The sequence below is a fragment of the Balaenoptera acutorostrata genome, chromosome 17, assembly GCF_949987535.1.
Source record: "Balaenoptera acutorostrata chromosome 17, mBalAcu1.1, whole genome shotgun sequence".
Taxonomy (NCBI): Eukaryota; Metazoa; Chordata; class Mammalia; order Artiodactyla; family Balaenopteridae; genus Balaenoptera; species Balaenoptera acutorostrata.
This window is the reverse complement of record NC_080080.1, coordinates 58520106-58542948: the sequence shown is the minus strand read 5'-3', so window position 1 is coordinate 58542948 and position 22843 is coordinate 58520106. Positions and strand designations below refer to the sequence as shown.

The 22843-nt window shown below is 43.2% G+C and overlaps 1 protein-coding gene across 2 annotated transcripts in view; it reads right to left on the bottom strand.

The window, feature by feature from the left end:
* Positions 1–22843, bottom strand: part of ZNF704 (zinc finger protein 704) — a 249524-nt gene that overhangs the window by 30036 nt on the left and 196645 nt on the right. For both annotated transcript variants that reach the window (XM_057532049.1, XM_057532048.1), the window contains exons 3-4: positions 17283–17386; positions 12262–12494 (exon numbers count right to left, since the gene is read on the bottom strand). In XM_057532049.1, coding sequence (XP_057388032.1) covers positions 12262–12494; positions 17283–17386 — 337 coding nt within the window. The remainder of the gene's footprint in view (positions 1–12261; positions 12495–17282; positions 17387–22843) is intronic.

Below are 22843 nucleotides of genomic sequence, written 5' to 3'. Positions count from 1 at the left end.
CAGCATACAGTTCCATCTTCTCTTACAAGGATCTCAGAAGTTTTCCAAAACAGTCCAGCCCAGTGATTGAGAGCACTGATTCTGGACTGACTTTCTCAGGTCCTGGTTTCCTTATTTATCAAGTAGGAACAATAGTACCTGTCTCATAAGGTTATTATGAGGATTAAATGAGATCATGAAAGTGAATCATTTAGCGCAATAATGACGGGAGTAATTATTCAACCAATGGCAGCTATTATGGTCTTATTATGATTATACTTCCCGGAGTGAATTTGACAGGGAGTGAGTTTTCTCCAGGGAGAGTGCTTGTCGTTGGACTGCTGTCTCTTTGCTGATTGTTTCCACGGGCACGGTGACAATCACTTCCATGTACTCACCAAGCCCCATCCCGTTTTCACCTGGGAACAGACTAGACTTCATTTCCCAGCCTCCCTTGCAGTTAGGTGGGGTCAGGGCCAGGGGAACATGGGCAGAAGTGACACACATTCCTTCTAAGCCTCGTCCCTAAACTACTTCTCAATGTCACCCAAGCCCGCTCTGCTGACTAGAGGTAGGGGATACCCAAGGACTTAGGGGACGGTAGAACCACTAGATCAGAGATTTTTAAATTTTCAATATTTTTAAAATTGAAGTATAGTTGATTTACAATGTTGTGTTTATTTCTGCCGTACAACAAAGTGATTCAGTTATACATATATATATATACACACACACATTCTTTTTTTAAATATTCTTTTCCATTATGGTTTATCATAGGATATTGAATATAGTTCCCTGTGCTATATAGTCAGACCTTGTTGTTTAGATCAGGGATTTTTAATCTTTTGTTTGCCATGAACTCTTCTGGCAGTCTGTTAAATTCCATGGACCCCTTCTTGAATAATGTTTTTTAATGGTTAAAATAAAATACATAGGATTACGAAAAACTGCAAGAGTACTGAAATAGCTGTCAAAATATTTTAAAATTCTGTGAAATGGTAATATATATACTCTTTAAGCCATTAAATAACAGATCTTTAAGTGAGTCTAGTAACTATCATAATTTCAAAGTAGTGTTAAGCATAAATGATATTTCATGATATCTGCTAAAATTGTAAGGTGATATGAAAATATCCATGATTTCTATTGGTAGTAAAGTCACAGGTGGCATTAACATTATTGTGGTTTGATGTCTTCGATCATAATTGCAGGAAATGCTAAATCATAGTTAAAAGATTAATGACAATAAAGATATACTTTTTCTCCCATCCAAGTTCACAGACTCCCTGAATTCTGTCCACCGCCTTTCTGGGACCTGTGGACTCCAGGTTAAGAACCTCTGTACCAGGAGGAAGGCGCCTGGGTCCCTGGAGAATTGTGTGGAGCAGAGACACCCTTTCACCACCCCCGCTGACCTGATTGGATTGTGACATGAGAAATCCTTTACGGGGATAAGCCACTGATGTTTGGGAACGGGTTGTTTCAACCGTAAGCCTACCCTGACCAATCAACATAGTAGTCATGACACCTTCCTTGAACTGACGGAATTGATGTAGCGTTGTTTACAAGTCTAGTAGGATTTCTGCCCTCAAGTCCTGTTCTAGAAAGCAATCATTTACACACTTAGAGGATGATTCATCAGCTATTATGATGCGATTAATATCCTGATCCAGCCAGCCACCCACCCGCACCCAAGTCTTTCTTCAGGTTTCTCAATTGAAACAAGGTACCTGGCAACTTCCCGAAGTGAGGAGTATCCTGTGTGTTTGGAATGGTCACTTTCAGCGTGGCAAGTGGAGGACAGAGCATGGTGGCACAGGGCCACAGTCTGCTGGGAAAGATTAGTGACAGGAGAAGGAGCGCAGGCCTCCTGCGGGCTTCATGAGCCCAGTGGCCTAGGGGTCCCGGGGGCTCTGGCCAGGTGGCCGGCATTCCTGCCATGGCAACCTAGCCATTCCCACTGTAGCTCCCGTGCATCTCGGACAGCCTGCCTGTGCTCCCCGCTGCAACGGGCAGTACTGAGCTCTAGGAGCTGCAGCAGCGAAGGGATGGGCAGAAGCTGAGAGAGGGATGTGAGGGGGGCTGAGACAGAATTAGGAGACTTTAAAGTACATGATCCTGAGGCATCGATGTTTATTCTAAGGAGACAGTTCACACATTTCAGGCTCCCTGATCTCCTTGAGCCACTGATCCAAACGCCTGAGATGTAAGATGAGCCAAAGGGGGAGAGTTTAAATCCTGCCCTGCCCCCCACCCCAACCCCAAGGTTCCCGAAAAAGAATTCTGCTTGGTGTTTTTTATTCAAAGCATATAACAACTTAACAGTATTAATGAACAAATCCTCACCCTAGGAATGCTTTCTGCCCATTTTTCAAACAATGAAGCTATACTATTAAAAATTATCTTCCACTTAAGGGAATTAATGACTCAAACCAAAATTACAGGTATCTGAGAGTCCAAATATCCATCTGGAAATGAAGTCATGATAGATGAAAACACTTTCTGATTCATTCCAAGCCTTTTTGCTGATGGTATTCCTTTATTCATTAAACCAGGTAGCTATTTAGCAAGGAATATTCCAGGGGCTGGTGACAGAAAGAAAAGAAGCTGTTCTCCAGGAACTTACATCCTAGTGGGAGAGAGAGAGAAATGATAATAAATGATGATTGTTTCAGGTATGGTAAGGTCATTGGAAATGGGGGTGGGCTGCGTTAGGTCAGGTAAAGCCTCTAGAAAGTGACTTCTGAGCTGGGACCTGAAGGTTGGAGAAGAAGCCAGCCATGCTATGAGCTAGGGTTTTCCAGGCAGAGGGAAGAGTTAATGCAAAGGTGTGAAGATGGGGAAGAGCTTGACATATTGTAGGGCCAGAAAGGACAGTGAATTTAGAGGGAAAGGAGAGAGGGTGTGATCTGTTTGAAATAATGTGGAGAGGCAAGGAGGGCCGGATCATGCAGGGTCTTGTAGGTGAAGGTAAGGAATTTGGATTTTATTCTAAAATAAAGAAGCTGCTGAAGGGGTTTAAGGAGGGGAACGCCATTATATGATTTAGGCTTTAAGAAAACATCACATCACTCTATTCTGGGGAGAGAACAATAAGGTCACCAGTGTGATGCTCCCACAGGTCAGAGAAGAGGGCGGCTTGAAGAAGGTTTGGGCAGTGAGAATGGAGAAAAGTAGACACATTCAAGATCCATTTTGGTGCTCTGTAATGGTCTATATGGGAAAAGAATCTAAAAAAGAGTGGATATATGTATACGTATAACTGATTCACTTTGCTGTACACCTGAAACTAACACAACATTGTAAATCAACTCTACTCCAATAAAAATTAAAAAAAAAAAAAGATCCATTTTTGAGGCAGATCAAACAGTACTTGCTGTGGGGCTGAGTATGAGGAATGTTAAAAGGGGCGGTGTTAAAGATGACTTCTATAGCTTTGTGAGTTGTGGTTCTGTTTGGGATATGCTTATTTTGAGATACCTGTTAGTGATCAAGAGGAGGTGGCAAGTAGGACCACGGATCTATGAGCCTGGAACTGAGGGGAAGTCAGGGCTAGAGATATACATTTGGAGTCAGGAGCTGAAGGATTTCTTAAAACAGATCTGGATGAGATCATCTAGGGAAAAAAATGCAGCTAGAGATGATTAGAAGGCCCAGGATACTGCAGCATCCAATATTTCATGTAGGAGATTGAGAAAGAGAAGCCAGAGAGAGAGAGAGAGAGTGGGGAAAGTAGTAGTAATCCAGACAGTGTGGTATTACCAGCACAAAGAGAAGAAAGTGCTTTAAGAAGGGATATGTGACTTGTCCAGTATCACTTGATGATTCCTACCAATTAGTCAGTTAGATGAAGTCTTTTGAAATTAATATAATAGTATTACACAACATATAGAGCCAAATTCATTCTACATCTTAGGAATTTTGTAAAGGGTCAAACTGCTGATTGTTTTAGGAAATGACAATCACAGTGGTGTTTTTGTGCCGTAACAAGTATTATGTATAACATTCTGTTCCTAGTCCTTGCAATAATATGTCAAGCATTTGCTTCTTGAATTGATTAGTAAAGCTTGGCACTGATTATAGAAAAATAAATGTCATTGGTATAACTCCTTTCCTTAGTTAGGAGGAAATAGTTGGTATAGAGGTATCGAATCCCCAAAATACAATGAAGCTGACCAATATCCTCTCTAAATCCCTTGGAATTTGGAGACCTACCAGTTGCAAGTGTTTGTGTGTCATCTCCTCAATTACGCCCATACTTTTTTGGGCCCCTGCTAAGGGCTCCAAAGAAATCTGTTGCCCAAAGAAAATTAGGTAATGGAAATGAAGAAAAATGATCAACTTTGCTTCCTCCTTGCTTTTCTCTTTTGCTCGTGGGGTACCACACCATCCCTTCTGATTCCTTCTAGCCCTATCTATACCTTTATAAAGAGCCTCTTCATTAAACTCTTCTCAATTACCCCACTTGAGAACACCACCAGCTTCCCCCAGGACCTTGATTGAAATGGGGAAAAAGTAGGTTATAAAAGAATATAAACAACATTATATATTTGGGAGGGTATGTAATACAAATAATTGCATGGTAGAAATATTGGGAAAGGGTATCTTATTTTTACATTAATTTCCAAACACAAAAATTACCCTATTTTAAATTTAAAATGAAAGTCACCCTATAACACTTGCTTGATTATTTTTTGGAGAATAAAAGTATACTAGCATGAGCACCTCAACTTTAATGAAATCAAGTGACTTCTCTCTACCTAGGTGTAGAATGTTCTCGTGTTGAACCAGAGGCCCCTTCAATGGTGGTTAAGTACTTTTCAAAGTCCCCTGACTACATCCAATGGAGACAAATCCTTTGTCTACAGACTACTCACTGTTATGCTAAAGGAAAGCCAGCCATGGGAGGAGGAGAACAGGAAAAAAATAGCTAAATAAACACCCAGATTGCCACATGGATCCAAGCTTGCCCAAAGAGGCCAAACCAGGCAAAGCTGCCGGTGGAGTTGCAGCCTCCAAGGCTGAACGTGCCCATCTGCGCTTCAGTCCTGGCTTCTCCTCTCAGCTCGAACAGATGTTCACAAAGCTGGGATGTCCGAGGTAGAGAGAGGTCGCTGTCGGTTGGGAACCACAGCGTGCTAGGGTCCCCCACACATTTGCCTGATTAAGCTGAAGCTCCTGGCAGCTACAAGCAGACTCACGGAATCTCCCCCATGCCCAATGGGACATTCACAGCAGCACCCAGGAAAGCTCTTTAGAATCACCCAACTTTGGCCTTGTGGGCTACGATGGTTGGAAAGAACTTCCTGGGGATTCATCACTTTTGCAGCAGCTTCCAGAATGTCTCTCATACTGACTGCTTTGGGGCTATAGGTTTCCTCCTTTGGCCAAGAAAGATCTTTGGCCAAGGCTTCCTTCTTCATCTTCTCTCTGCTTCCCTTTCCATGGCAAACTTCCATGCTGGTTTTGAATTATTTCATACTTAGGGTACACGGAGTAGTTTCTATTTTCCTGATAGAACCCAGACTGGTACACAGGACTGACAAGATGACTGCTGAAGGTCACCTTCAGTTCCAAGAGTGCAAACACAGCTGGATTTTGGAGTATTATACGACACGTCCAGGGATAAGTTCAATTACAGCTATATTCCAGAAGGTACATAAGCATGACTTTGAGCATCACATGACCAGTTTACCAGACAGCTGCCTGGAGTTAACGTCAAAGTTGCCTTAACTGTTAGAAGTTGTAGGGATTCCAATTCTTTTCTTTACTGGGAGAGCAGCCTTATACATGTCACCTCACCACCTTGGGACTTTCTTTATTCGTAAAACAAGAGGACTGAACAAGATTAGTGATTTTGGATCTGTGAGGTGTGTAGGTAAATTCCAATGTATACCAAGCAGGGATTAAACATCTCTCACCTGTATGTGTCATTTATAGATTCTGTGGTAATAAAATTTAAAAATAACAAAAAGATTTTTGTAAAGGGAATAATACAGAATGTATCCCCTTGTATCTGGCTTCTATACCTTAGCATAATTTTTTTTGAGATTCACCCACTGTTTCTTATTTCAGTCATTAGTTGCCTTTTATTGTGGTGTAGTATTCCATTTTATAACGTATCACAGGTTTCCAGTTTGGGGTGGCGATGAATAAAACTGTTATGAAATTTGTCTACAAGTGTTTTTGTGGACATGCTTTCTTATCTCTTAGCTAAATATCTTAAGAGTGGAATTACTGGGTCATATGGTGAATATATATTTACCTTTATAAGAAAGTGCCGAACCGCTTTACAAAGTGGTTGTGTCATTTTACATTCTCAAGAGCAACGAATGAGAGTTCCTGTTGCCAACATTTGGTATTTTGCACACCAAAAAGTGCACACTGTATGATTCCATTTTCAACAGGCAAAATTAATCTCTAGTGACAGAAGTCAGGGCAGTGGCTGCGTGTCTGGGGTGGGGGGTGGCATCTGACTGCAGAGGACACAAGGAATGCTGGCCTGGATCAGAGTGGTGGTTACTCAGGTGGAGACATTAGTCAAAACTCACTGAACTATACATTTAAAGCGGGCTCATTTTATCATGTGGAAATGATACCTAAATATAGAGTAGATTTAAAATGATTTCTAAAATCACAACAAAAGCATTCCTGAATTAATAGAAATCCCTATTCATTATATATTTTCTCGATCAGTGATTTCTAAAAGTGCATCTCACATTTGGAGATATCTGTACATTTCCAGACATGATCAAGCTGTCCTATAACTTGGAAAGGTTGAGCCTGGGCTCAATGACTTCTGAAGTTCTTCGAGCTCCTGGACCACACACTGCCTGGCAGACTGTTCTAAGATGCTGTCATTAAATTGCCTAGATCTCTCTGCTTTACCCTGATCCTCCCTGAGGTCAATCAGCTCCCTGGCTCTGGCTGGCAATGCTGTGTCATCACCGTGAAACCTGTACAGTGTGACCCTGAGCTGCTTTTCTTAGCACCGCCCTCCCCAGCAGTTCTAACAGATGGGTCTATTTCTGGAGCAGCAGTTCTTCTTACAGAAGGCACTTCTCTGCTCAAAATTAGTGGGTTAGGAATTAAGTCCGCGCAGAGACTGGCAACAGGCGTATTCGTGAGGGCCTTGAGGGTCTGTTTTCTTTCCGGAGCAGTCATTCACAATTTAAAGCGATTCACTGCTTTCTGATTCTGAAAGATTGAACACGTAGAATGGAACAAACGATTAATTCTACTGTTTACTGTTTACTACTGTACAACTATGACCGAAGCAGCTTATGTGAACTGAGCTGTTTTTTCTCTGACTTGAGATTCTCTCTAGTCCACAGGTAAAGTGGTTCATGGTCAAGACACCTGTGAAATAAATGAAAATGATGAAGGCTGGAATTTCGTGATTGCCTTTGATTTGTGCTGATGTTCTGAAATGCAGAGTCTTGAGTCAGATTTCCTCGCAGGGCCCTGATTTCTGACACTGTCATTGCTTCCTTCACCCCTCACCTGACGTAGTCTGGCCTCTTCCATTAACCCTAAATAAGCCCAAGGTGGCTGAGGTGGCCGAGGGGCTGCAGCGGCCCTGACCTGGTCAGGATGGGTCAGGATGGAGGACGGAGGCAGGCAGCCTTCTCTCTCCACACCCACGGTTCTCAAATTCCATTCGGTCTGTTGTCAAATGGGTAAAACAGGAAAGCGAAATATTAGCAGCCAGCATTTACTGCTCACATAATCCTCACAACAACTTGATCAATACGGTGCTATCATTCTCCATATTGTACAGATGAGGAAACTGAGGCTTAGAGAGGTCAAGTGATTTGCTAAGGGCACAGGAGTACCGCAGCTGGGGTGCTAATTCCAGAGCCCGAACTGTTTTATCCTGTTTAGCAATGGACAAATCCAAAATCCGACTGAACTAGGAATCTGACATGGAAAGAAGCACATTAGTAGTTAGCTATCAGCCCCTCTTGATTTTCTAGAGGTCGTCAGGAACGGTGGTTAACTCTTGGCCTTCCAGAGAATTGTTTTCTCCCAGAGGCCTGGAGCGGCTGTATTTAGGGCCATTGCACCACCTTGTGGTCATGATGGGAACTGCACCTTCACCGTAGTCCCAGAATCCTGGTTCTTACTACCAAGCTTTTCTCCGAGCAGCCTCGAAGTACAGTCAGTCTGAAATTCCAGAGGAAAAAATCTTCTACAGCGGGGCTTGACGCAGTTGACTGGCCGATCTCCAGAGCAGGGAGAAAGAAGCCTTTCATTTCCCTTCCTCGCACCCCACGTACCTTGGCTGAAGGGCCTGTTAAGAGCGATGGGCGTTTCCTGCGGGAAGTCGCGCCCCCATCAGACAGCCTGGAGTTCCTCTCTCTGTCTTCAATTTCTTTGCAAACCCTTTGCACCCCGCTCCCGCCCTGCCATGTAATGTTGGCTGTAGCTGGGTCTGTTTTCTTTCCATGTTGTTTTCTTCTGGGCGGCAGAGGGAAATGTGGATTCCTTCAATTAATTTGCCTCAAGAGTTTCATCTTTGCTCTTTCAGCGAAACTGATCTTATTTCTAACACATTATAAACTACAGGATTTTGGGCAATTCACATAACCTCAGTGAGACTCTCTTCTGCACAATAGGGATAGGACTAGGCCAAGGATTTTTGTGATGATTCAATGACATGCTGCACTTAAAAGCATTTTGTAAACTGTAACAAAACATGCAAATGTAGTTACTGTCAGCAATTGTTTCTTGCTTACTACTGAGAGTAGGCGATAACGCCTTGTCTAGGCAATGAATCTCTCTTCCTCTTTACACAGGTGGAACAGGGATCACGTACGAGGTGACAGTGAGGAAAAGCGATAAGGAGTTTCCATAATGAGGAGGACAATCAGGGTCATTGCTTCATAATCAGTATAGGGTATGCCTCCTGCCCCTTTGTTTTGGGGTCCTAAAATGTCCATTACAAAGTTGCTACATTCCAGTACATGGGGTTTTGGGGCTTGTAAGCCCTTTCTACTTATGGCTGGTCACACTTAATCTACATGATTGTCTCCAGAGAGGTTTGATAATGCCTGTTTGCCTGTTTGACAGATTAAGAAGCTGATGATCAGAGGGATGAAGTGTTTTCCCTAAGTTCTCAGGGTAGCAAAGTTGAGTTGAGAATGTGGATCTTTTGATTTCCGATCAGGGCTCCTTCATTTACCACTTATCATGTTCCCTCTTTATAATAAGGAACCGGGGCTTCCAAACTTTTTTGACCAGGAGCCACAGTAAGAGATACATTTTATACAGTAGACATGTAAGTGTACAACTGAAACCAAAGCATCAAGAAACAGTACTTATCCTGATTATGTACATTGCACCCTATTCTGTCCTATTCATTAATGTGCTGTTCACAGCTCATTAAACCGATTCACAACCCACTAGTGGATTGAGACCTGCAGTTTGGAAAATACTGATCTAGAAGGTTCTCAAACAATCCCCACAGGATACGTGACCATCACAACTGCCCGTGGTCTCAAATGGATATTATGAATCTGAGGGAATGAAGAGGAAAATAAAATGAATTCAGAAAGTTTCACCAACTAGAACATACTGCCTAATGGATTAGACAATTACTTCTCAGAAATCTTTTGAAATATGATTTTTAAAACTCTAAAATAGCTGCATTACAGTTACTGTGTTTCTGCCACATCGTGAGCACAGCATTTATCACTCATAATTATTACTGCCTCTTTACACGTCAGTGCCCACCCACCCAACTTTCAACCTTGAAGGAAGGGGCTACGCCTTAATCTCAGGGCATTGAGCACTGTGCTTGCTGGGTGCTCAATAAATATTGGTTCACTTAATACATTAAAAAAAATGAATTGCAACCATCCTACTTTCCTGTTACTCTCACTATTCAAAGTACCATTAAGTTCAAACGGCAACGACTAAAGCGGCGGGGGGTGGGGGGGGACAGGTGTGATGAATTGGGCGATTGGGATTGACATGTATACACTGCTGTGTATAAAATTGATGACTAATAAGAACCTGCTGTATAAAAAAAAAGAAAAGCAACAACTTGGTCTATGTAAAATCCTCTCGTTAAAAATTAGGGACTACGAGGGGCTTCCCTGGTGGCGCAGTGGTTAAGAATCCACCTGCCAATACAGGGGACACGGGTTCGAGCCCTGGTCCAGGAAGATCCCACATGCCACGGAGCACCTAAGCCCAAGCGCCGCAACTACAGAGCCTGTGCTCTAGAGCCCGCGTGCCTAGAGCCTGAGCTCCGCAACAAGAGAAGCCACTGCAGTGAGAAGCCCGCGCACTGCAATGAAGAGTAGCCCCCGCTCACCGCAACTAGAGAAAGCCCGCATGCAGCAACGAAGACCCAACGCAGCCAAAAATAAAAAATAAATTAAAAAAAAAATTAGGGACTACGAGCTTCATCCTGTTGGTATTACCCAGGGGGAAATCCAGGGGGAGGTCATAAAGAAAGAAGGAGGAACTTGGTTTTCACTCGTTCATGCATCCCTACTATCCCGACTCCTGCAGAGTGGGTCTGTGCCCTTCAAATAAATGCCACAGGTAATGATTTTTTTTTTTTCTTTTCCCTCGGTGACTTGACTATCCCCTAATTGAGTTGAAGCCTATAGACCTTACCTACGAGTCTGACTAATGCAACCTAATTGCGATGCAAGAGTATGAATTTTGGCTCGTGGCTAGAGTAGAAAGGAAAGGCTGTGATGGGCCTTCAGCAGCACACCTTACAAGCATTGGGGGTTCCCTGTGCTGTGAGCCCTTGCCACAAGGCTGGGCCACGCTTGATGAGAGCCAAGGCCACACACTCTGAAGGCCCCAGAGAGAAAGTCTGTGCAGCCTGAAGCAACAGAACAAGACTCCAGGTCCACGCAGCCGTCTTGTCTATGGGTTCCCACTGATAAAAGTGCGAGCCTCTCTCCCCGTCTAGTCAAGCGAAGACGCAGTGTCTCTGGGGACCCACGGGATGCCGGAACAACTCCAGGCCCCCTGCCCAATGGATTGGAGTGTGAAACTGCAACTCTTCATGCCACTGCCTCCGGGAAGGATAGCAGACTACATTAATGCCCTGTTCTCTGGGCAGAGAGAGTGCGTATACCACCGCCCCTGCTACACATGCTGCGTGATGCTAAGAGAGACGCAGGGAGGGACGGTGTTGGATCAGTGCCATCTCTTTGTTTTTCTCTTTGAAATGAACTGGGGGGAAAAAAAGGTTGCACTGCAGTCCTCAGGGTTTTCTTTGGATTTTTGTTTGTGAATAGTCATTAATAATGAAGCTGCCAATTGCAAATTAAAAGACTAATATATAATAACAGTTTCATATTTACATGGAGATTTTAAAAATAATGTTAAAATGTTTTCTAGATAGAGCAGTAGAATTTCTTTATTCAATGAAACAGAAATGCTTTTTAAAATCGTGAGTGAACATAATGATTTAAATGTATGTGAAGAGAATGAAAAGAATATGAGTTTTCGCTTCAGGCAGACCTGGTTTGAAAGAATATGAGTTTTCGCTTCAGGCAGACCTGGCCCTTCCTAACCTGCAGGACAGGAGAGAGTTAAATGTATACTCTCCCTGGTCCTCAATCTCCTCCTATCAAGATAGGAAAATAATACTTACCGTACAGGACTGCTGTGAGGACTAAATAAAAGTGTAATCAATTAATTTATTAAATCAATTAATTAGACCTCCTTTTTCACTTCTAATTTAATAAATGTATAATTTGGAGTATATTACTTATATACGACATACGTTTATATGTTAGCTTTCATGTATATTTCACACCTGGTTTTATAAAAATAAGACGCAAAATATTCTTTCCAACAACGCTTCAGGGCTCAGTGAAGCAGAAAAGAGAAAAACATATTAATTTCATTTTACAGATGAAGTTAAGTACCAGGAAGAGAGTAAGTTAATTACCAAACCAAGCCTGAAGTCCAATTTTCTGACTTCCAAATACTGGTAAGTCCCAGGTTATCTGATGTTAACTCTTAACCAGTGCAGCAACTTACAACCAGGGGAGAGGATGGGGATGGGATGGGGGGAATGCGTCCTTGGAAGAAACATATTAATGTTTTAGTCGTTTCTATTTGTCTTTAGCCACGACCCTTAATTTATTTTGAAACTTCAAAGAACATTAGAGGGGAACAGAGGTTGCTCCTGTCGATCAAAAGGGGCGTGGGTTGGAGAAGTACCAGAATCACCACCCCAGGATCAAACCCGCCCTTAGAAGGCGGAGGGAAAGCACCGTCCCGCAACTGAAACCCGAAACCAACCTTTCGTTTCCTGGGAATGGGCTCGTCAAAGAGAAGGTTGCTGGCCTCCGCCTCGTCGATGCCGTCGTCCGGGGGCGCGGGGCTGCGGAAGGGCTTGAAGCTGTCGGCGGACAGCGGCGGCGACGGCGTGGACGGGTTGGACTGATCGCTGGGGGCGCTCCAGCTCCAGTAGCCGCTGCTGCTCGTGCTGGAAGGCACGCCGCCTCCCTCCTTCCACGATCCGCTCAGGCCCTCTGTCCGTTCACACAAGCACAGCGTCAGTACCCAGTCCCGGACCCCGGGGAGCCCAGGCATGGGTCAGAGGGGAAACGGGGGCCCGGATTCCATGCCGGTGAAGGCACCTGCAGCCCACTTGGCAATTTGCAGCAGCTGCGCATGTACGTTTTACTCTATTTATACTTACCAAAAAAAAGCCGCATTATAGTTTATAAACATTTATTTTAGCCACACGATAACAGGTTTCTCTAAGAGTTTTCTGATGGGTGTTGCTTTGTGCAACACTAGTTCTTTCGGATGAGAGTGGAGATTACATAAAAACGAGGGAAAAAAAAGATGTTCTGGTTCCCTAAGTTTGGGAAGCCCGGCGTTTATGGACTGTATCCCTAAGGGAGAAGTCGCTTGCGGTATTTCCCCACACCCCACACCTCCGTATTTGAACACTTTAAAAGGAATTTCTTACAGGACTGTGATTCTTGGAATACATTTATAGAAAGAGTTAGTCTAAGATTTAAGAACCTAAGAGAACGAATTTCTGATTAGTTACCTAAAGCCATTTACCATCCTGCTTTTTATAAGAAATAATTGTGCCTTACATTTGGTTTTGTGTTTTACATCTTACAAAGCTTATTCACACAATCTCATGCATTCTCACAATATCTTTCAGGGTAAGGATTATCATGCCCCTTTTACAGACAAGGACCCTGAGTCACCAGGAATTGAAGTGATTTGCCATTTCACCATGATTAGTACATAACTTGGACGGGCCAGGGCCCCAAACCCTGGTATACCAGTTGGCCTTCTTTCTCCTTCAGGACATGCAGGCCCTGTGTAATGAGCGTCCTCCCTTCTCTCTGGCAAAGCTGAGATCGTAAAAGAAGTTATTGGTAATAATTACTGATAAGATTGGTGTTGAATTTTACCTTTCCACTTGTGGGGGAAAACATGATGAAATGCTTGCTAATATAGAGAGATCTTTGCCCAGTTTGAATGTCTTCAGGGGGCTCTTTTAATCACAGAAGATTTGCTTTACGTTTCAAAATGCCCAATCTTAATTAGCATTTGTATAAGTTAGACTTTCTTTTTGGATAATATCTTCTCCATATTAATGCACATTTTGAATATATTAAAACTATATTTTAACTACAAGGAGGAAAAAAATCCCAAAGTGACTCATTAAAAAAATGCTGTTAACATCTGTGTAATTAGTAATGAAGTGAAGACAAATAGCAGACTAGCATTCATGGAAAAATTTCTCAACTACCTTCACCTAATTATAGGCTTCCAGAATATTCCACAACTATGTCAAGCAAAAAGTTCAGTTAGATGAATGAAGTTTTAAGTTCAATAGCAGAAGTAAGTTGACCATCTCATTAAAGCCAGGCTCTAACAGAATTACATGGTCATTTATGCAGGCTCACACCTTGACAGCAGCAACAAAACCAAATCAGCATCTCAGTTCCTGTAGTCTACACAGAGACTGATATACTCCCTGGACCCGAGTTGCCTCTAATAAATAAGAAAGCTCCATTCAATACAACATGACTTCAAGAGGAGCCCAGTGTAAGGCCTTAGGTAATACTACCTGGTGTGACAAACTCACGTGGCAGGCCCAGGAGGCTTATAAATATATCACAGCATGCACTTGTAAATAAAACAAGTTCATAGTGCAAGATCTGTAATCATGTTAAGTATGAGGAACTGAAATTATTTTGAGAACCAACAATTGTTACAGTGTGGTTACACTGCTTCATGCCAATGCCAAAAGTTAATTTGTTTGTTTACCTGTGAATGACATTTCCTTTAGAAACACTATTTAGGGAACTCTCTGGTGGTCCAGTGGTTAAGAATCGGCCTTCCAATGCAAGGGACTCGGGGGTTCAATCCCTGGTTGGGGAACTAAGATCCCACATGCCGTGGGGCAACTAGCCCACGCGCTGCAACTACTGAGTCCATGTGCTCTGGAGCCCACGCACCACAACTAGAGAGCCTGCGTGCCACAACTACTGCGCCCATGCACTGCAAAGAAATATCCCGCATGCTGAACTGAAGATCACAAGTGTCACAACTAAGACCCGATGCAGCCAAATAAATATTTAAAAAACAAACACTATTTAATCAGAAGGACAATGGAATCTAGAAATATATTTTTCAGAATTTTTTTCAGAAAAAAGTCAGAACCAATTCATAGTATTTTTTAGAGAGCAGTGTCTCCTTATCTTAAACATGTGTTTGCTAAAAATGCAGACAGGCATTTTGCTGAATCTCACCCTCTTTGCCAACCCACATCCTAACAAAATGATCCTTTTCCAGCACAGTAAAGGATCACAACAGTTTCCCAAAATTCACTGATATACAATCATTCTGGAGATAATTTTTATTTCTAAAAAAAAAGCCTTCATTATCATAAATTGCTTTCCCTTTTTAAGAATTTCCTCCCCTTTGCAGAATAAATGAGAGATATCAGAAATTTGGGATTACTATTTGGATAGTTATTTTTTAAGTCATAATGAACACTTTCTTTATAACTATGCTAAGAAAAGTTTGTATTGAAGAAGCAAAAGGTTTATTTTGATTCTAACATTTCAATACAAAGGAATATTAAAAATGTTCTCAAATTAAAAATATTCAATGGTAAAAAGAACAATTACATCAAAATTACTGTTTTCCCCTGAGGATTCCGTGAAATTCTGTAATTCCTTTTTCCTAGAATAGGCTTTGAGGATGACTTCAGTTTTGCTTTTCCTATCATCTTTCTTTAGCAGCTTTGCCAAGCTGAGAGGGACATCAGGGGAAATCATGCTCATCTCAAGAGCACGGTGTCTACTCTGTGTGAGGAGGTGACATCACCCCAGCTTGAGGTGAATCATGACGGTGGGCACTCCTGATTTCTGGTATTGATCTGAATTCCCAGTATCTTGACCATTCTTCCCACTTACAAATGGACTGGAGTAAGTTTTGGTGAAGATTCAGTGGATGTTCCACAAGTTCATTTTAACACCTCCTGCTTACAACCAGATTATGGGTGAACCCTGGCTCTAGCTCATCATTGACTAGGCTGGCTTTTGGGAGAAGGTTTTCCCTGGCTGTTAAGTTCCATTCAGCAGTCTCAGTGCAGTACATTCACTGAAGTGCAATATGGCTTCTGCTCCATGGGCCATCCACTGTGAATGCTCTTGCCAAAGCCACCAAATTCTTCTTGAGGCAGAATTGAGTCCTTTCCATGCTTGACCTTCTGAAGCATCAGATGTCACTCCCTGAAACAAGCTTTTTCCTTGACTTTCATGAAGTCACACTCTCCTAATCTCTGCTTCCCCAGTTACCCCTCCCTCCGCCTCTTCCTGGGTTCTTTTCCTTCCATGATGAAAAGGCTCACCACTTCCCTCTTAGCCACCTTCTATTTGCCCTCCACTTCTCTACAACTCTCTCAGGGTCATTTCATCTATGCTCATGGCTTCAAAATGTTGCCTTCCAATTCCACATCAGCCCAGACCTCTCCCCCAGGCTGCACCCAGATCCCCATCAGATGCTGCCTCTTGGATTATCCTCAGGTACTCCCCAATAAACGTGTTACAAGCTGGACCTATCATCTTCTTCAGCAACCCCACTTCTTGCTCCAAACATTCACTAATAGATGTCTTCCTCTGCCTTTGTTCCGCATCTCAGGGAATGGGCTTCCTTGCTGAAGCACAGCAACTTCACAGAAGTCACCCTTATCACTCCCCCTCCTTCATCCTCTATGTCCATCACCAACTCCTGTTGATTCCGCCTTTTTCACATTTCTCAGTTATGCCCTATATGCATCCACACTGTGACCACCAAGATTCAGGACACCCACATGTGTTTTTTTGGTTTATTTTTTGTTTGGCCTGTAAATCCAATTATAACTTTCCAGTGTCTAAATCATTTAATAGCTCTCCTATAGCCTCAGATTAATGTCCAAACTCATAACCAGGCATACATGGCCCCCTGATTTCCTGCCAGGCTCTCCAACTTCATCTCCTACTGCCCTCCTGATTTATCATATTGAATTATACAAGTCAATATTATATCATGACTAAGAAGATCTGGAATCAGGAAGATAGAATAGAATTTCAGCTCTGCTCTTTACAAGTTAATTAATCCCCAAGTGCCTCAGTTCACTCATCTGTAAAACAGTGATAACATCTCACAGAATTGTTGTGAGAATTACATGAGATAAAGCAAGCTTAGCACTTGGCACATAGTAAGTGCTCAATAAATGCTAGCCATTAATACAGCTGTGATAGTCTTTCCCCTGTTCCCCCCAAAGAGACTGTACACTACCTGAGAGTATGGACACTGTTTCAGTGATGTATTCAAATCATCTATTATGGTACCTAATAAATATATACTGAATGAAAGAATAGATTAAGAAGCCTAGGATAATGCTTTTTCAAAATATTTAATCTTCAGAGCTCTTTGATCCAACTCCCTCTCCAACCAAACAGAAAAAAAAAGCTGGGGAAGTAACTTCATTAGACCAATCTCCATTTACCTGGAGAAAAAAGGAACACAAGTTCTCAAAGACGTGTTCTGGAAAGGTGATGGGGATCAATAAATGTGTAGTGAAAGGATGGAGGTATGAATGAGATGCAGTGGGGTCTTTGGGATGATGAGGAGGAGGCTGATAGCTCTGGGGTCCACTTCTTCGGCATTTCTCCTCACTTCCTGCTGATGGGTGAGCGTTAGTTGTTCACTGTGTGTGGCAGGAATGAGACCCCTCAAAGAGAAGCTCTGCTCTCGGTGTCAGAGGGTCCTCCCTGTGCCCCGTACCCCAGCCTCACCGTTCTGCCGCACAGGAGGGCTCCGAACCAAAGGGCTGGTGGACAAGCTAGTCAGTACCATCGCTGCTGTCACCTTGTCCATGTCCAGTTCCTCTGAGGATTTCCTGGAAAACAGGGAGGGGCATTGTTAACTGTGCTCATTCTGCACCTACCATGCCAAGGACCACATGCTACCACACACATTTACTCCTTTAGCTTGTTGCAATGAAAATCCAGTGTTTTGTTAGTTTTACTGTACAGGTAAGGAAGCCGAAGTCCAGAAGTCAAAATCATATAGTATTAGGGGACTTCCGTGGCGGTCCCGTGGTTAAGACGCTGCGCTTCCACCGCAAGGGGGCGCAGGTGCAATCCCTGGTCAGGGAACTAAGATCCCACATGCTGCGCGGCGTGGCAAAAAAAAAATGTTTAATTTTAAAAATCTGATTTATTAAAAAAATCCTACAGCATTAGGAAGTGATGGTTTCATTCACTGGTCATTCATCTAACAGGTGCTTACTGAGAGTACAGTACTGGGCTAGGCACTTCTAGGCATAGGTGATGCATGGTAAACAACACACAAGGCTGGTGGGAAGAGACACAATGATCAGTAAACAACCAAAAAGGAACAGAATAATTTCTGATAGTGACAAGTGCTATGTAGGGCACAGACAGTTTGACATGACGATGGCTGTGGGGAGCTGCACTTATTGGGGTCAGGAAAGGTTCTCCGAGAAGGTGATGTCTGAGGCGAATGAAGTGTGAAGGAGGAGGGGAAGGGGAAATGGACCCCAAGCAGCAGAGACAGCTGTGTGAAGGCGAGGCAGCAGGAATCAGCACCGGATATTTCAAGAGAGACCCACTGGCGTGAGAAGGGGAGAGTGGTGCCAAGCTGGTCTTGTGGGGTCGTGTGGCCATGGAAGGTGTTTCAGTTTTATTCCAGGTGCAACAGGAAGTCCCTAGAAGGCTTGAAACAGGTCTAGTGACATAAAATGATTAATATTTTTAAGTTCATGACCCGAGCTGCTATATGGAGAACGGATTTTAGGGAAGGCAGAATAGAAGCAGGGAGGCCAGTTAGGACATGATTGCTAGGAGTCCAGACAAGAGGAAACAGTGGCATGGACCAGGTTGGGGGCAGCAGCAGGTGGTCTGGCAGGACTGGCTGCTGTACTTGGTGTGCGGGGTGAGCAGAAGGGCAGGCGCCCAGCTGTTTGGCTTGAGCATTAACTAGAGCCATTTACCGAGATGGAGAGAGTGGAGGAGAACGCAGTTAAGGGTGTATAAACTCCAGTGCTCTGCTATACAACACTCTACTAAAGGAAGGCTAGGCCAGGGGTTAGTTACCATGTGGTTAAAGTGAAGAGCCACTGAAATGAAGAAGTTATTCTGGTTCATTAATCTTGGCCAGTTAACCCCGAATAAAGGTTCATCAGATAATGATCACCGTGAACCGGAGCCAGCTTGATTTCAGTAAAGAAGTTAATATCGAGAGGCAAAAATGTATGCAGTACCTTGACATCAGATAAATTGTACCACCTCCTGAGAGATGAACATTTCGAATAAGGGAACAGTTGAAGAAGCACCAGAGGATTAATGAGGCATATCGACAAAGGAATTGACACTTTGACAAATGTGGCTTTCATTCACAGGTGTGCTGTACAATTTGTAAAAGCAATGAACCCTTAGAGAAACTTTATGGCATTGCTTCACAACAACAATGGGAAAAGAGATTCCTGAATTGGAGAAAAATCAAATGGTTCCCAGTTTAGGTGGGTTGGATTAATTTCAACAGGGAGTTACAAAAATGATTACAATTTGGCTCTCTGATGTTCACCATGGTGCTGAATTACTAAGCAAAGCATACTCTTTCAATCTAAGGTACCAAAGATGGGAATCTTTGAAATTTTCTTCTATAGTTCTTCTCAAAGTACCTTATGCTCTCTCTTGGCCAATTGATCCATCAAAAGACAAATTACTTGTTTCAGAGAAAAATACTTCTAGAAAGCGAGCTTGAGAGCACACAATGAAATTCATTGCACAGAAGTTTTCAAGACAATTTCATACACTTAGGGAAGAAACTACTCACTCATTTGGCATACCATTAAAAGATTTTACAGTATTCACAATTTATAAGATCCTTGTACTTGGGAGTAAAAGTGATGTCATTTCCCCCCCACCCCAGAAATGAGGGCTCCTGAACAGCACCAGGGAAAGAACGTAAAGCATCGTAAGGTAACTTTGAGCGTTTTATGGCTCAACCTTCCCATGTAGTCATGGTCACAGGGGGACTGAGTTACTTGGGGGCCCTGAAGGAGAAAGGCTTGCTACAGAGACTGTTCTGTAGATGGTGGGGCTCCTCTGACCGGCTGCCGGCCCAGAGCCCAGCTGTAAGGATCACTCCAGGCCGGCGGGGGGCGCACCTGAACAGGCTGCGCTGCCATCTCTTCAAAGACTGAATTACAGGAGCTGCTGACTTCTCTTTCCCACTGTCAGTCTTCTCCTTCTCTTTTGTTAACAAAAGGTGTAAGAACCTGGAAAAGAGGCCCATGAGCCTGGCACAGGGAAATGGCATCACTTTGTAGGGAGAAGGTCCCCTTGACACCTGCCCCGATCCCTAATGGGACCTGCTATACAGTCATGGTTTTCCCCTCTTGGTTTCAGGGACCTTCATTTTTCCTTCCTCAATCTGCTCTGTAGCTTTTTTGATTTTTCCCATCTAACACGCACATTTTGTTTTAGAGGTCTCACTGATAATTAACTCAAAAGCTGATTTGTGTGTTCTTTAAATATGGAGATCAATAGAGCATGTATCATTACAAAATACGCATTTTTATTTCGCATTTCCAAAAGCTGACGTTTCAAAATAATTATTGCCTGTCATAGAGCAGATTTCTGATGAAAAGTAAAAAGGGGAATAAACATTAGTATAATCAGAGTGTTTCTGAATTTGGATTACCTTTAAGTTTCCCATTGGCATTGGAGTTTACTAACAACAACAAATCAAAGGAATACATTGCTAATGATTCAATTAATCTGTATTTCTCAGGAAGTATTTTTATCATGTTACATGAAATATTACCGGATGATATGGCCTTGTGCTGAGTTGTGTTTTTGTTTTTATCTTTAATTTCTTTTGGTACAGTACTATCTAATTACTGATTCATTGGTGCTGTAAATTCAAATCCTTATAATTAAACACAAATAGATGATATACAAAGTAGAATCTGTTACACTTTGAGAGAATCGCTACAAAGGCCTTCTGGTAGATTTAGAGTTGTTGAGGCTGGAAAAAAAACCACTGGAGGTGATATTACATATTCTCTCCTAATTTGAAATTGAATTGGAATCTACTGTTGAAAACCTTACTAATCACATGTTAACAAAAGGTTGAGACCTTTTTCAATTAATCTTTTCTCTCAGACTTAGTTGAGTATTATGGGACTTAATAACATTTAGAATTATTTTTAAAAAATAGTAATATTCACTGTTACTCTATATGTGATTTGTCCCTCAGGTTGACCTGGCTTCGATGGATGAATAGGATTTCAAGAAGGGAGAATCACATTTCAGGCAAGGAATTAGGCAAGTCCTTGTCCTGTAATCCACTTAGGAGTCCTATTTGAAGGATGGGAGACGAGGACACAGAGCCTGGGCCAGTTCATGGGGCCTCATGTGCCAGGCTAAGTGGTTTGTCATATTCTTGTAAGCAGAGGGAAGCCATTGAAACTTCAGGAACCTGGGGGAGAGATAGATGATCAATCTGTATTTTAGAAAAGGGTCAAAGAAGGGGTTTAACTATTTTTAGTTAAACCGTAATTCAAACCCAAAGTAATAGACTAAGAGACATCTGTTGCTCGATGAACAGATAGCATTTAGTCTTTGAGGACAGACTCCCTACATATCTGCTAAGGAGGTGTCCTGGGCCTCTCTGGGAGAGGCGGTAAAGGTAATGGTGAAGAGCACAGACTTTGGAATGAGTTAGATCATGTGGCTTCAAATCCACTCTGCCATTACTAGCTGTGTGACCTTGGGTAAATTACTTAACATCTCAGAGTCTCTGTTTCTTTATTAGAAAGAGGAAGATAAAAATAGATCTGTTGAGAAGGTTAAATGAGAAAACGTATGCAAGCACAAGCACACAGCCTCACTACAGTAAGGGTTCCGTGGATGTTAGCTATTACTAACCTTCAAGTTCATGAACACGCCCATAGCACACCCCACAGGAAAGAGGAAAGTGTTAGGTTATTTCACTTGCTCTTCTTATTCAGCACCAGCACTAGCGGTTGTTACTTTTCTTTTCTTGCGGGGGTAGGGTGGGGTGGCTTGTGGTGGTGGTGTTATTTTTCATAAAGACACAAACTTCACAAGAGTAAGAGGTGGCAACTGGCACGGGGAGGAGAAGCTGCTGGGTCCCTCGCTAGAGCTTTGCGTTGGTGCCTTGGCAAGGATACAGCTCATGACGTCATGGCTCTTGAGGATGGTCCACAAGTTGCCAAAGCCTTGAGTGCCCATTTGGATTTAATTCTGAAAAACTTTCTGCTTTCAACACTCACTCCTGCAGTAGTAGCTGTGTGCTCAGAGCTCCTTTAGTTCCTGGAAATACAGTCTCAAGAAAACTCGGCAGAGTCTCTGCCCTCTGGAGCTCTAGTCTGTTGGAGAACCAGACTTTCATGGGATACACACAAATAAATGTAAACTTACAGACGTGACAAATGTCAGGAAGGAGTGGATGGATTCGGTGCTCCTGGCTAAGGGGAGAACTCCCGGCTCAGGGGGACTGCAAGGGGCACTGGTGTCGCCTCGCTGAGGCCGTGGACGAGCTCCGGGCTAGGCAGTGCGAGAGTGCAGGCCAGGCTGCCGTCAAAGGAATGACAAGGCCGAGCGGGGTATGCCTTGCACAGGTGGGGCCTGTGAAGTCCTGTAAGGCCCTTATCTTAAAGGCCCTGGAAAGCACTGAATTGTTTCAAGTGGGGTGGGGTTGGGAGAGGTCAGGTCAGCTTGGGGTGATGCTATCAGATTTGCTTTTCAAAAAGCTCAGTCTGGCTGCCATGCGGAAAATGAGTTTCTGGGGTTTGACAACCGATCTTTTACCGGAAGAATTGATTGCCTGGTGACCGTGGCAGCAGGTTGCAGAATGACAACACCTGTGACATGAAGAGGCAGTTGGGGGGTGTGTGCAGCATCAGGGGACACGGGCCCGGGCCCGGGGTCTCCCGCCTGGGTGGGCGCTGCCGGTCTGGCCCCGAGCGCTCGGCTGTGGCCTGCGCTGAGAAGCCCAGCTATTGTTCACGCCACAAGAAGCGTTTTTCTTCTTTTGATAACACTTCATGCCTGATTGCCATCTGTTCGCAGGGTGCATACAAACACGGTCTCCCCTGGCTAACCCACCAGCTAAGAGAGAAGTGTTTTACACCCGAGGGAGCCATAAAAGACATTTATCTGCAATTAAAGCGTGGTAGTAATAAACGGAAATAAAAATGAAGAATACATCTCTTAGACTAGCACCAATCCAGTTCCTTAGCAACTACCAAAATCTGCTGTCTAGACCGAGTTCAATTACTTTTAAAACTTGTGGTAATCTT